General features: G+C 39.9%; 1 protein-coding gene across 1 annotated transcript; it reads left to right on the forward strand.

Annotated features, from left to right (window-relative positions):
- The first annotated feature begins 3,444 nt into the window (after positions 1 to 3,444).
- On the forward strand, positions 3,445 to 13,065 carry LOC109037152 (uncharacterized). The gene is made up of 5 exons (XM_072299894.1): positions 3,445 to 3,571; positions 4,626 to 5,270; positions 8,798 to 9,000; positions 10,736 to 10,907; positions 11,864 to 13,065. Exons 2-5 carry the CDS (start codon positions 4,895 to 4,897, stop codon positions 12,310 to 12,312), a joined length of 1,200 nt encoding a protein of 399 aa, XP_072155995.1. The 5' UTR covers positions 3,445 to 3,571; positions 4,626 to 4,894; the 3' UTR covers positions 12,313 to 13,065.
- The last annotated feature ends 2,219 nt before the right edge of the window (positions 13,066 to 15,284 follow it).

Genomic DNA, 15,284 nt, shown 5'->3' on the forward strand with positions numbered 1-15,284 from the left:
ATTTGATAATTCAAGTTTTGAACATGCCAGGTTCAAACTTTAATGAGGTTTTTCATAATATTACATACTTGAATTGGAAATCAAACCCTCATGACTCCAGTTTGATTTTTTTCTTTTACTCGAGGGGTGTTTTTGTGCGGGAAAATTGTTTTAAAAGTTCCCTGTAAACGGTGGCCCTTATACCCCAGTTTTGTGTTTTTCAACACCTATGTCTCTCTCCCCGAAAACGATCACACTATAAGAATTGGAGTATTGACGGATTCAGCAAGTTGGCAACGTTGTTTTCTCTCCATTAATGACTGTGGAAATTAGACTAGAATCGATTATTCAACATAGGTTTAAATGGAGAGACAACAATGTTGCCAACTCGCTGGAATCGTCTCTGAATTGGGATCGTAAAAATTACTAGTTCCACTTGCGAAAAATTGTTCGTGATCATTACATCCAAAACTTGACGTCTAAAATTTTGCTTTGAAAATTAATTTTAAAATATGTGCTGTCTTACCACTTTGAAATATTTTTGTTAAACGATGATTTTTGTAAAATAATTATGTTTTTGTGTCAAAATTAAGTTATTCATTATTATTTTTTATACTTTAATTTTATTTGTTCGTTTTTTGTTTGTTAACGGTTACTTATGGTGATTAGCAACATTTTTGTTTGTATGGTTCACATTACGTATACACTTTAAACTCATGGCAATTTCAAATATTTTTGTTGTATAAAATGAAGGGAGGAAGTCGAAAGGAAATTCCAACCCTCCCAAATGTATTACGGAGCTCCTCAATATAACCTTCTTTGCAAAGGTAAATTACGTTGAAAGGGTCAAAAGGTTCTTTCAAATACGTTGAAAATTAACGGAAAAATTACCAGTATTTCAGTACCACCAAGTATGGCCAGGTAGTGTCAGCAGTTATCCATCAACTAGTCGGATAGTCGACCGAATTGGCCTGTCTATGACTTACCATTTTCACAAGGTTATTTTTCATGACTGTTCACTCTCATAAAACACAGTGCAACCTCATACAAAATGGTATTTTTTTTCTTTTGTTAAAATTATAAACATGAGTGTAGAGTTCTATTTATAATGTAATGTAAAGGAGTTCTGAAAATAAATATAAAATCTTTCTCTGTTTTTTACCTGAATTGTGGTTAAATCAATCTGTTGGATGTGTTCCTTTTATTGATATTCTCCCCGTAGGCTACTTATTGAAATTGACAGACGGAGCAATGGACAAAGAAGACTAAATAAAATGGAGTGATCTTATCGGTTGAAACGGGCGGTTGCTATGAACCAAATGGAAAAGTTATGGACTGAGTATAGGATCTCCTTTGGTTAGTATATTTCTTACCTCTTTGTCCATTGCAACCTTCCGCTTCTACCAATAGGGTAGCTCTGTTTTCCCTTCGTTTTTTTGTCTATTTCGTCCTCGTTGTCGGGAGTTTTTGAAACGCCGTAATTATGTTACGTGTTCTCAAAATACAGCCAAGTCTCTCAGAAGCCTAAATCTGTTCATTTTTCTCCCTAGTTAACGAAAAGCAATCGTCCTCATAATTTATCATCGGTGTTCGATCAGTAGTAATTATTGTCTCGACTGACTAAGCAAATTTGGACCGAAGGTGAGAAAAAACCTTAACGTTCGATTTTTCTTTCTGTTGTTTTTGTAGCTACCATTAAAAACAGTCGAGAGAAAACCCGTAAAACTCTGCACATCTTTATTGTCGTTAATTGGGTTGCAATACATTATCATGATATTTGTTTTCGAAGGGAATGGACCACCGGAAAATGTGCGGCTTATAGAATCGTAACTTATGTTTTTTCATCAAAATTTCAAGTAGAAGAACGAGGTTTGTCTACCGAATATTTTGAACTACCTCCTAACCAAGATACTAAATTTTTTCGACGCATAAATTCAAACTTTTCGTTCATCAAAAAAAAATAATAATAAAACTAAAATGATAACTTACTGCATGTTGAATCAGTTTTTAAACGTTCCTCTAACAGTCTCTGCGGTGTAAAAATATACCAAACTCAAACTCAGCGCTGCAGCTCAGTTGTTGCACATTGTTGCCCTTTGGAACAACCCAGGTGGAGAGAGAACAATCTCGAATTTATCCACAGTGACTCTGGTTTTTCTCGTAAACGGGAAATTAAACTTTTTCACGATCAGTGCTAAGTAAAAACGGTGACATCTTGGTTCCAAGTTAATTTCAGTGATTTTCGATTTTCGTTGCGTGTCGTAAAATTTTGAAGAGCAATATGCCAAAACGCTTAACTTTGCACTGTGTCTAGTGGTCCATCAAAAGGGTAGGTCAGAGAAACTAGCTGTTTCGTAATGAACAAAACAGAATGAGTTTATCACAAGGGAGTTAACTTTACCTCTGTTAATATAGATATTTTGAAAAATGTGTTCATACGCATGGTTTATTTCCGACGAGCTCAGTCCAGTTGATCATATGGACGTATTTCTATCAAACGGAACTATGTGCATTATGACGTGAGCCTTGGTATGCATGGTATTCTTATGGGTCCCAGGGCTCATGAGTTGATGCACATAGTTCCGTTTAACAGAAATACGTCCATATTGATCTTGGATGCCCCTCTGCCCAGCGAAGCGGCTTCTCTCTACCCGTAGATCCTTTTCTCAAAGATTTAAGTTAACTAGGGGGTGCACCCCGTGACCGCTTTGTGGTCCCACCCCCCGGGGCGCTTCGCGCCTTGCGTTACGCGTCAGTCTTGTAATTTTATACTACAGAGTAAGACAAGATACCCTAAATAAAAACAATTGCCTTTTCCAAATCGGGTCAAAATTAAATTTGAATTGTTGCAGTTGCTATTAAAGGATATCGAGGAATCTTCTACTTCAGGAACTTGATCCGTCATAATAAAAAAGAGTATATCCTTTGAAAAGTCTCGTTGCAGAGGCTTAATCGCCACGAATACATGCATTTCAAAGTATCAGCTGTTGTGTGTGATACGTTAGAAACATTTTTTTGTTTGAATCATTCACCTCCTGTACATAGAAATTAGAGTAACAAAAATTTTGGAATTGAGTTCGCTTAGGCGGCGAGAAGTATTTTTACAATTTCAAAAACGTGACTTAGTGTATGAGTGAGAAACACTTTCATTTAGTTTGCATTAGTCTGTCACCTATAGCACGCACCGTTTATCCCCTGTAGGTATTTAAATGCCATCTTCAAGACATTTATTGTTGCTTTTCAGGCTTTTTTGGCCAATTTTTTATTGTTACACCTTAATTAAAAATTTGAATCCTAGTTTTTCTCCCTCCTCCTTCGAAATGTGGTTCTGGTCCTTCTTCAAATCCTTTTACACGAACAGAATGTAACATGGCAAGATATTTGATGAGAAATAACGATAAAGCCGTAATTAATTCACGGAAGGCTGCAATGGAACAAATTCACTAATGAAGCCTCTTGATTTTTTACAGACTCCGACTTTGAAGAACATGAAATGGAATTCATCGACCCAGCAAGGATGGGAGGGAATGAGAATAAGAGTATAGTCCTCGCTGATTTTTCCCTCGATGACCTACCAATGGAATATATCGAGGTATGCTTCTCTCTTACCTCCAAAAGCTCTCTATAAAAAATCCAAAAGTACGACATTTCTATGATTTTTGGATCCTTTAGTTTTATGCACCCAGTCCTGAGGAGAAAGTTGTTCCTCTATTTTTTTCTTTTTTTATCCTAAATATATCTGAGGTAAAAATATCCCGTGGAAAGAATTTTCTGAATTTGTTCTGAAAGCCATGGAAAATTCAGTAAATTTCATGTTAAAAAAACAATAAGAGTCCCATAAATTCCAAATTTCGGGAAAATCGTCATCATGGACGCCATTATTTGGACGGCATTGACAAGAATCAATCTACCTTCACTACTCTTCCCCTCATTTTCATTCCTCTACAATTTTTATCTACCAGAAAACCAAGGCACTTTCTGCTTTCAAATGCGAGGGAAAATTAACAGAAAATTTTCAGGCATTATTCAATGCGGGCTCATTATTGAAATTGATAGACAAAGCGATAGACACAGGAGACAATGAGAAATGATGCGATCTTAATGATGAAACGGGTAGTTGCTGTACACCAGTGGCGTGGCGTGAATTGCGATGTATCGATTGTTCTGTCATTTAAACCCATGGTAAAGAATCGATTATTAAGGTGTTCGCTGCGAACACCCTGTTTATCGATCCTTTTCCATAGGTTTAAATGGTATAACAATCGATATATCGCAAAGCACGCCACGCCACTGCTGTACACTGAGAAAAAAAATTCGGTCTTATGAACCGAATGTACGGTGTTCAATATCGGCCGCATTGTCTGGTTCGTGTAACCGCTCTCTCGGTTCTAGGGACCGTATACTTGGTTCATGCAACCGATCATTTGAACCGAACAGAACTAACGGAAAAGCTCGGTTGCACGAATCGAGGATACGGTTCCCAGAACCGAGAGAGCGGTTACATAAACCGAAAAATACGGCCGATATTGAACACCGTACATTCGGTTCTCATGACCGAACTTTTTTTCTCAGTGTAGCCCATCGGGGAAAATAATGAAATAAACTTCTAACCCTTAAATTATTGCTATTTTATTTATCTTTTTTAGGGAGGAAGTTCGGAAATACCATCAGCGGCAGCGGTGGAGCCGACGGAAGACTTAGAATCAGAGCCATCGGCGGGAACAGGGAATAGAAGCCAGCGAAACCGTTCTGCGGCGGTCGGCGGCTCGAAGACATACAGTTCGTTGGTACCAACGCAGAAGAGCGGGTGCGGCGGAAGGAGGAGAAGCTGATCTTCTTCGACGAGTCGAACAACGACAACTGGTACGACCTGAGCCGACTGCCGGCGAGCACGGTGACCGAGCTGCAGAGCTTCATGCGAGAGCTGCTCATGAGCACCCTGGACGGGCAGGCCGTGCTCCGGGCCTTCGAGACGGGCTGCTTCGACAACGCCTTCCGCAAGACCCTCGTCGACCTGATCGTCATCAACGACTTCAACAACTCCATCGACAAGAAGATCAGCGCCGAGCGCTTCAAGTTCCTGGCCCTCTCCGTCGTCGCCCTCTTCCCGACCGAGAGCGCCCTCATCTACTACATGCCCCAGGTCAACCTCGGCCACGGGAAGAAGCAGTCTCCGCGCGGGAAGCTCTACCAGAAGTACATCCACAAGCTCAAGACCTGGCGCAACAGCGGCCTCATCGTCAAGTTCAGGAAATCCGTGCCCGCCGGCGACGAAAATCCCGCTGACCGAGGTAAATTGCTCACAATTCTCAGTGTCGGTCAACGGGCCGATTCTTGAAATGGAGATGTTGCATGTGTGAGGAATTTGCGATTTGACCATTGATTCTTATATGAAAGTTCGCGAGAAACACGATGGTGTCACTGGTTTTCTCTGAAATCAACTTTTAAGCTCAAAAGCTCTCAACTTGAGGTCCAAATGGAGGGGGTATCCCACGCTATCCTGAGAGTCCACCTCTACATCAAGACAAACTCTCCGTGCAAAGATAGGGAGCAAATACATTAGCAGGGCTGCCGTGTTTTCAGCAAAATATGACTGGGACGTATTGGAATGGCCTCAATCCCTTTATCAACCAAGAGAAAAAAATAAAAATATAAAACTAATAACCTTTAGACCCATACTTGCGATAAGGAAAGAATCTTTTTTAGTTTTTTTCTTGTCGTCTCAAATGGGGTTTGAAGGTTTTTGATTTTTATCAATTTTTTATCGTGTATTTTTCTCACCTGGTCGATTAAAGGGTTGAAACCACCCCGTGGCTTCCCATGTAGTTTGTCGTATTTCAGCCCTTGTTACCCATTTTTTCCGTTTGTTTTTCGTCACTGAGTATAAATAGTCATACTGGTCAGAACATCATTTTTAGCTTTTACCAATTTGCTCACTGATTTCCCATTTATATTGGTGCAATCTTGGCATTAGCCAGACCTACTAAGAATAAATTGGGCCGCGTCAAGCAGAAAGGAATATACAGCCATATAGCATATACACATCAGCTATTGCCAAATTTAATCGGGTATAAATAGAGATGATTAGTCTGTTTGCGCCATACTGAATTTTGAAAATTGCCAAAGACGCATACTTGACGATCTTGCCGAGCGACCTTGCCTATCGTCTGCTCCGCTCCTCGTCAGTCGAAGTGTCCGCGCCCACCGCCCCCCACCTTTCCCACCTGCGGGGTGATTATTGAAATTGATAGACAAAGCTATAGACAAATAAGACAAAAGAGATTTGGAGCGATTCTATTGGTGGAAACGGGTGGTTGCAATGGACAAAGGAGGTAGGCAAAAGACTAACTAACGGCAACCCACGAGAGACCCGATAGTTAGTCCATCATTGTCTCCTTAGTCTGTGGGACTCACCCATTTTAAGCAATAGGATAGCTCCAAACTCCCTATGTCTTCTTTGTCTATCGCTTTGTCTATCAATCTCAATTATCAACCTGCTGTATTGATCCCCTTGTCCCTGATTTGATACCTGAAGTGTTCCTACCTATACTATACCTCAAGTGGCAGATACCCCTGCGAGCTAGACGCGCGACTTGAGCGGCGACTTTGCCTTCGGCCGTGTTCGACAATCTTCGTAGCCAATCAGGTCGCAGCTCGCCACTCGTAACTCGCTCGAGGTAGGATAGGATCCTACTTTTCGGGTCAAGACGCGCGTGTAGCGCGCAGGTGTACCTGGCTCTGTAGTACGGTTCCATGCCATGTTTCCTTTTCATATCTATCTCTAGTCATTAGCCTAGCGCCTGTCTCACCTGTTCAACCTTTTACCAGGCGGCGCCCTTGTCTGCGACTCCGCGACCTTGTAGACAACCGTTAGCCTGGCACGGATTGTTTCTTACCTGCTTCTTCACATTCTTTATTCCCTACCTTTTTCTTCATCGTCTTTCTCTTCATGATGATCATTCCCTCGGCCAGAGCAACCGGACACTCTGAGTTCGGCCATCGCTCGGGCCGCCACGCGACGCCCCCGCACGGCGGTTAGATTTAGTGCCACTCTCACTAGTGCTCCTGTACATTTATCGACCTGAAAACATTTGTTTGTTCGTACGAGATCCGTTGTTTCCGTTCATTTCTCTCATCCTTATACGGCACCAACACGGTACACCAACATACCACAGCACGCCCGAAAGCATTCGGGACGCTTTCTTTCGCTGCATTCAGTCCTTCCTGGCCCGCCGATTCTAAGCTGAGTGCAAACCATTTGCTTTTTGCGTGTTCTCATTTTTTTTTTTTTTTTTTTTTTTTTTTTTTGCATTTTCCGTCGTTATTTCGTTTCCCAATTCTTCCGGTTTTTTTCATAATTCCGTGAAAGTGCGTTTATTTACGTGTTGTTCTTTTTCTATTTTTTCTATATATTTTTATTCATTTAATCCTTTAATCGTGTTCTTTCCCGAGTTTTTATTCGAAACATTGTTATACATTATCGCGTTGATGTCCGCACCATCCTGCGATTTTAGAAATGCCGTGCTTGAAGCTGCCCGCGCTCCTTCCCGAAAACTACCATTTAATCACCCCCCATCGCCAATTCGCCCCGTGGCTCGGGTATCCCTATCCCCGGTAATAAACGAGTCATTGAACAGTGAATACCGTCGCGATGCACTCATACATCATTTACCGCGGCCCTTAAACGAAGTGGTATATTACGTAAATGGGGGTACGATTTCGGGAAGGGACGGTAATGATCTAATGATCGGATCCCAATTAGGAATCCTCAACCTCAAACCGCGCGCCCAAACCCCCCCCCCCTCTTCGAAGTGCTGACCGACCGGAAACGGTTCATTCCGCAACTCTTTGGTGTTCAATGCACAGGATAAGGCATCATTTTCGCATAGATGTATCAAATGATCTGGAGGTTGAGGAATCGTGAATTCGAGCCATCCAGATTACATCTTTGATTTACAGGAGTTTTATTTTTATTTACCGTAGGTGGGTTAACTGAGATTATCCTTGGTAATTCCTCTGTTGATGTCTGTTTACATGACACCTATTTTGTTGTTGCTCATTTTCACTATGTGTTATCAGTAGGAATTATTTTTGCTATCATGCACTGGGAAAAAAACAAATTGGATCTAGAGTCCAGACTCTTGAAAACATTGACAAGAAAAAGGACTCTCGATTCAATCAGATTTAAGCTTAAATCAAAAGGAAATCCGCTCAAATTAAGAGGCTTGGTTCTTGATTTAAGCTTAAATCTGATTGAATCAAGAGTATTTTTTCTTGTCGATGTTTTTAAGAGCCTGCACTCTAGATCCAATGTGTTTTTTTTTCCAGTGTGGGTGGGTTTATTTATTGATTGCAAGAAGGAGAGTCCGCCGCGGACACTTCGACTGCCGAGGAGCGGATAGGCAAGGTCACCTGGCAAGATCGTCAAGCATACGTTTTTAGCAATTTGCAAATTGCAGTGTGGCGCAGACAGACTAATCATCTCTGCTGGAAAATTACATTTTTTACATGAAAACGATCCCGCAGAATTTTGCGTAAATTTCAATGAATTTTCTGCACAGTGCGAAGCAATTTCCCTAAAATTTTCCAAGGAAACCGCACAAACGTTCTCTTGGAAAAAACTGAACTGCCCTGTTAAATTTGGCAGCTGATGTGACTTGGTTCCTTTCTGCTAAGCGCGTTCCAATTGTATCTTAATAATGTCTCACAAATTTGTATTAATACAAAAAATATTCAGAATTTTACTTTCCCTCTTTTTTGTAAAGAAATATCCTCCCTGTTTGATAGAGGTTGAAGTTATCTATTTGATCAATTTCAGATGAAATGGCAGGAGCCACGGATCCCTTGTCCGATGAAGATTTGAGGTGGTTCAGCAATCACGTCGAGCCTTACAACGAGGTAGTCGAAAAATGGAAAAAAACAATGCCGAAACGAATCCTCTTGTTACGGACATCTTGCCGCACGATTGATGACTATTTCACTAAGTTTCCAGCCTTGAAAGAAGATTTCGGACATCAACTGGTGAGTTTAGGAAATAATTCAAACTGCCGCGCTATTCGATGAGCTACAATGAACAAATCGGATAATTTCAATAGAAACCATTGGATAATCGCTCTTTGCAATGATAATTGAAAAAAGAAGAAAAAATCAAAAGAAATTGATATTTTGCACTAAGGAACTGTAAACCGTTGGTTTCAAATATCCTGCAACACTTTAACGTGACGCAGTGTGCTATATAATCAACTGTGTAGTAGCATAGATCAGCGAGTAGTGCGGTTACTTGAGATAATTCTTTGTTGCAGCTTAACGACGCATAAGAAACGCCTTCAATTAGAAACGATACTTCCTAGCGTAGCCGTGGAGGCCGAATAGTGGTATCACTCAAAAACCCAATCAAGAGTGTAGCAGCACGTAGATAGTCAGTTATGCGGTTGCTTCACACAATAGAAATAGTTGAATAATTTACATTTCGAATTTGTAATCGAAGGTCTTGGTTCTTTTACCCAAAAAAAATCTTTGTACATAGTAATAAAGTTTTCGAGGGAGAATTAAAAATTGAACGTTGCTTCGGGAAGAACGGCATTTCGAGATACGCTACAGCGAGAAAGGACCGGCCGGGATTTGAGAAAATAAACATCTTTACTGGAAACGTTCTTTTGAGAAACGTTATCACAAGATACAACTGTAATTTGCGTTTCCTTCGTTGTATGTAAAATTACATATTGTGAAATCAACGTTTTAAATTTTCTCTTTTAAAGAGAATATTGAAAAACGTATTCCAGCGATGATTTCAAATTAAGCTCTCTAGGATCAGGGCCGGATTAAGGAGGTGGCCACATGGGCTGCGGCCCATGGCGGCAAATTTAGGAGGCGGCAAATTTTGTACTTTTTTAAATTTAAATGAAGGTATTAAAAAAAATCGGACTCGAAAAAAAATTACAAACGAGAAAAGGCGACAAAAACTCATTTCCTGAGATTATAGTAATTTCTAATTTTGTCGTCCTTCGGTGATACAAGAGACATCATCTTTGACTAGTCGAGTTAAGAAAGAAACCAAAAACGCAATTTGGCCTGAAATGGCGCGGCGCAGAGAGCAATGATGACGAGAACTTGAGATGAAAAGGAAAAGCCCTCGGCGCGGCGGTTGGCATGAAACACGTATTAGCGCCTACAGGACTGCGTGAATACTCCCTGCATTGCGTCAAACACAGTGCGTTCAGCAGCGGTCGGCGTGAACCGCATAGCGCCTGCAAGACAGTGGGAATACTTCACGCATTGCGCTAAAACACAGTTCGGTCAGCGCGGTGCGGCGGAAGTTGAAATTATTTAACCATATTTATGTTTGTTCTTTCATAATTTTTTCGTTCATTTCTAATAAACCTAACTTTCGCCCAAAGTCCCATGAATTTTTGCTAGTGGTGCTGACAGGGCTTTCGCAAAAAATGTGCCCAACTCGAGTAAACGCGTCTTATGCACACCTCCCCCTCCGTCACGTTCACTTGATGGTTTTTACTGATGTTTCAAAACGAATGAGAAGGGGGCGGCCCTGTCTAGGATTTGGATGGACCGCCAAAATCAGGAACAATAACTGAATATTGAAAGAAAGGAAACATAAGCGGAATTTTAAAGATTGTTACCGTCTTACATCGTAATATTTGTTAATTCTAGTTTCATGTTATGACAAATGACAACCTTTTCGCTATTATCTTTTTTCTTTGCAATTGGATTAATTTGAAACTCTCGTTTCTCTTTTCAGATCCTGATGGACTTCAGTAGTCTCCATCCCGGGAAAGACAATATTTTGCTCGATTCGTGGCAATCTTTAACTGAAAATCTTTTGGATTTGGTTAAAAAGAAGCAACGCGATAGAACATATAAGAAGCACCTTGAAGCGGATGTTCCTGAGCTATTAATGTCAGATCCTCAGAGTGAGTCACTTTATTCCTTACTAAGTTACTTTTTTCGATGAATCCGTGATGATAATCAATCCCTAAAAACTGTCAGTATTGAACTCAGTCGAAAGAATAGTCAAAAATAGATTGATTAACCATTCTCTCCCACGAGAACAGTATTTCAGACTTTTGCATTCCTGAATGTCAATGATTGCACTTAGACGGGAGAAAACTTGCCGTGCTAAGGAAAAACGCCGTATGAAGATTCGAGAATTGCCAAATTTCATCCAATAAAATGTCTATTTTTAAGTAGATTTGTGAATATTTTCTCCTGAAATTTTCACATAATTTAGATATGATTGCCAAAATAATTCTCATAAAAATTGGAGAAAACATATTCACAGATTTCCCTAAAAATTCACAATTTATCAAAATAAATTTTGCAACGTCTGAAGGCTCATACGGCTTTCTTCCTTCGCAAGGCAGAAACGGTCATCAACAGCAGCTACGAATTCGCAGCTTCTCTCTCACAAAAAAATTCTGCATCAAGTTTCATCACACAATTTACAAGAAATTGAAATGAAAAGAAAGAACTATTTGCGGGCTGCATGAAGAAATTTCGTCGCCTCGCTCCCCAGTCGAAATTTTTTTTTAAAAAAAAAAACAAAACCATCCAACCGTGGTAGTCTTGTTTGTGTACCTTCCATGAAAAATCGTTAGAAAACGTAGTAAAATACACATACATATAAGTCACTTTACAGCACTCCCTCGCGCTCTACGACTCCCAACCTCCACTGCTCTCTTTCAAACCACACATCTTGGGGCATTGAGCACCTTAACATTTCCGCTTCAATCCCCTCCCTCCAACCTTTCATTGGGCGCCCTCTGCGTCTTCTCCCAGGAGGAACCCAATCAAGCACCTCGTAAAATGTAGTAAAATATTTTATTAAATTTGGAACTGTTGTGTCATTGCATCCGAATTCCTGTTTCAGGTGATACAGCGAAATCACTATTCTGTTTGCTAGCCCTACCGTCTCTCTGCGCAACAATAAAATTCCAAAGCATGAAGTTCTCTCGAAAAGATGTTAAAGATAGTTTCGTCCTGTACGTGCCAGTGAAGTCTCAACTGATGAAGTTGCTGAGGAAGAGGTCCGAGGAGAACCGACGGAACGGCACCATTTTTCCGATCCCGGTTTTCGTGGGTGACGTCAATAATCCGGATTGCTACGTCGAATTCAACGACAATTTGTACAGCGTCGATTCTCCAATCCAAGCAGTAGACGTTGCCTTCAAAATATTTTACGCTCTCAACTTGAAGTACCCACCCGCTTGCGAAATCATTTGGACGTTGTTTCAGCACTACATTTTCAAGTTCAGCATGTCAACCATCAGACTGAACCCTCAACTGGAGGCGCTGGCCGTTGACCTAGGAATCAATTGAGACCACGTCTGGTCCTTAGTCCATGTTTTTTTTAGTGGCGAGGCGTGAATAATCGATTATCGATTTATCTCCATTTGAAGCTGTGGTAAATGATCGATTGTTGGGGCGTCCGTTGTGAACACCTTGTTTATCGATCATTTTTCATAGGTTTAACTGGCAGATCAATCGATACATCGTAAAGCACGCCTCGCTACTGGTTTTTTCTCTTTTTTTTCTGAGAATAGTCACGTATATGTTCAGTTACAATCTTTTCTCGCTCGCTCCACTCTCTCCTTACTACCTTTCACTTGTCATCCCATTTCTTCCATCTTACCTGCTGATTTTGACAATGGGATTTCAAAAAGTGATCGAATCCTCCAAAAATTCAAACATTTTCACCTGTCAAGGAGAGAGAAACGTGGATGAGTATGAAGGGAGATAGCTGAACAGTGGAAATGGGATGTCATTTTTTTAAAACCTCTCCTCCATAATGGAGAAGCGTGCAAGTGAGCAAATACGAGGTTCTTTTTCTAAAGATTTTTTGTTCATAAAGATAACATTTTATTAGCTTTAAAATCAAAACCTCTTAAATCGACGTTTTATACTTTAAGGATTTGATCATGTGTAGATAGACATCGATGTAAAAAATGTCCTAGAAACCTGCTGTATGAATTTGTGAATATTATTTCTGTAGATGAAAAACTGATTATATTTTTACTTGTTTTCTAAAGTTTTTTTCTCTTATCAATGAATAAAAGTGTCATTGAAACATAATGACGTAACGACTTTTTTCTTCCCATCCACTGATTGCACTTAATTAAGCGCTTAAGTAAACAAGCACCTTTTTGATTGGAAGGGATTTTAATGTATCAATCGATAAAACACCTAACAGAACGATTGGAAGTAAGCGCATGAGAAGCCAACCGTCAGACTTCAAACTTGCGTCATAAAATCCCGATATCGAATTGGAAGGGATGAAAATTATACCAACCAGACGGCCTCAAAGTAACGTGAAAACATCATAGCTATTGATTAGTTGAAAACTCAACCAATCAGAAGATGCATGGGAAGTGTCGTAAACAAATTCTGTTTTCTAATTGGCATAGGAGCAAGTTACCTTTCCACAAACAAGTCGGCATCCGAGTCAAATAACCGTGAAAGAAAGAAAAACCCTAATAGAGGTGAGGTGCATTCCATAGAAGGTGGAGGGAGGGCATGTTTGATCATAACCGTATGGAATCCGCTCTGGAATTTGTGATTTTTACAAAGAAATTCATCGGTGTTTAGTGTTGATACCTTTCGACATTTTAAGTTTTTTCCATTTTTTTGTGACTTTTTTTTCTTTTTTTAATTTGGTGAAGGAATCTGCCATTCTTTGCGATGACCACAACATCATCGCTAGTTGCCACCACGGTAAAGCGACCATTTGTTCAAATAGTTCTGGAATGGCTGCTCGGACCCGGTATGGAAGAAGAGCTTATATTATTTAAAAACCTCCTAAAGTTCACGTCAAATACGTTTAAACGCACTTTTAGGTGCGACACAAGATCAGCTGTCTTCGGTCAAGCATTGTTAAAAGTAAATCAATTCAAAATAAATCTAAGAATCATAATAGCTGTCTTCTTTCGCTTTCCAAAAATGCGTAAATATATTTTGCTTTGACTCTATTAGCACCCAGGTAAAATGATACCTTTCGCAGTGCAACGGGTCAGTCGCGCTAGTCGCAGAATCGCACCTGCGCACAGTGGATCGAGCCAAATGGAGAGATCGGACATGAAATTTTTGACTAAAACTGAAAATTTTGATGTATATTTCGTCACATTTTAAATTTCAAATGGTGCATGTCGAAGAAAATTTCACGAGGAAACCAATGGAACCACTGTTAGAACCTCAAAGTTTTTTTATGGACAGAGTTCAAAAGCGCTTAAAGTTTCCAAATTTTGTCCGACTTTTCCCATTGACTCGATTCACTGTGCTGCGGGTCGATTGTTGAATCGTTATCGAATGATCCGAATCAGAAGCGGATCCAGCAATTTGGCAACGCCAGATTCCCTCCATTTAAACCTATGCTAAATAATCGATTCTTGTCGGAGCACTTGGCCCCTCTAAGAATCGATACATTTTCATGGCTTTAAATATAGAAAAACAATGTTGCCAATTCGCTGGGTCCGCCAATAATCCGAATCGATAAATCCCTATCTTAGAAATGTATTTTATCGATCAAGGTCATTCGATATCGATTCAGCAATCGAGCTGCTGCATGGTTTAAGCTTATAGATCAGTAAAGCTGATAAGCTCCTTTCAAAAGCTCGGTTTCCACGGTAATTATGAACGGAGATATTGCCCTTCTGAAAACTCGGTTTATGACGTCATCTACCGCGGTTTTCTATACCATTGTTTCGCCCAATATGGAAACACCAATTATTAGTTTCGCTCTTTTACTTCGGTTGATCCTTTTAAAACACGAGTGAAACCAAGTTCAAAGAAATTGTAGCTTGCACCGACGCAGTGGATGACGTCATACGCTGTGTTAATTTTTTGAAGGGCGATTTCTGTATTATATTGGACGTGAAAACTTCGTGCAAAGACAGATCTTTTTTTCCTTTTTCTTAAATCTTTTTCACTTTTTCTTTTACGCTGTGTTTCTTGAAGGGCAATATATGTGTATTATATTGGACGTGAAAAGTTGGTGCAAGGACAGATCTTATTACTTTTTCTTAAAAATTTTTCACTTTACTTTTCTCATTACTTTTTCTCTTTTTCTTTTACTTTTTTTTCTTCTTTTCTTTACTTTTCTTTTCTTCTTTTTCTTTACTTTTTCTTTTCTTCTTTTTCTTTACTTTTTCTTTTCTTCTTTTTCTTTACTTTTTCTACTTCTTTTTTTCTTCTTTTTACCGATCTATAATCTGAAATCGTCAAAACATTACTGTATGACTAGCGCAACCGACCCATTGACTGTTGGTGAGAAAAATAAATCTCTGATATTCTCCTAC

This window comes from Bemisia tabaci, chromosome 1 (assembly GCF_918797505.1).
Source record: "Bemisia tabaci chromosome 1, PGI_BMITA_v3".
Lineage (NCBI taxonomy): Eukaryota > Metazoa > Arthropoda > Insecta > Hemiptera > Aleyrodidae > Bemisia > Bemisia tabaci.

What these genes read in the sequence shown, in the direction of transcription:
- LOC109037152 (XM_072299894.1), top strand. Translation starts at nt 4,895, where the DNA reads ATGCGAGAGCTGCTCATGAGCACCCTGGACGGGCAGGCCGTGCTCCGG. An exon ending in CGAAAATCCCGCTGACCGAG is followed by an intron (nt 5,271 to 8,797) that starts GTAAATTGCTCA and finishes GATCAATTTCAG; the next exon opens with ATGAAATGGCAGGAGCCACG. An exon ending in ATTAATGTCAGATCCTCAGA is followed by an intron (nt 10,908 to 11,863) that starts GTGAGTCACTTT and finishes TTCCTGTTTCAG; the next exon opens with GTGATACAGCGAAATCACTA.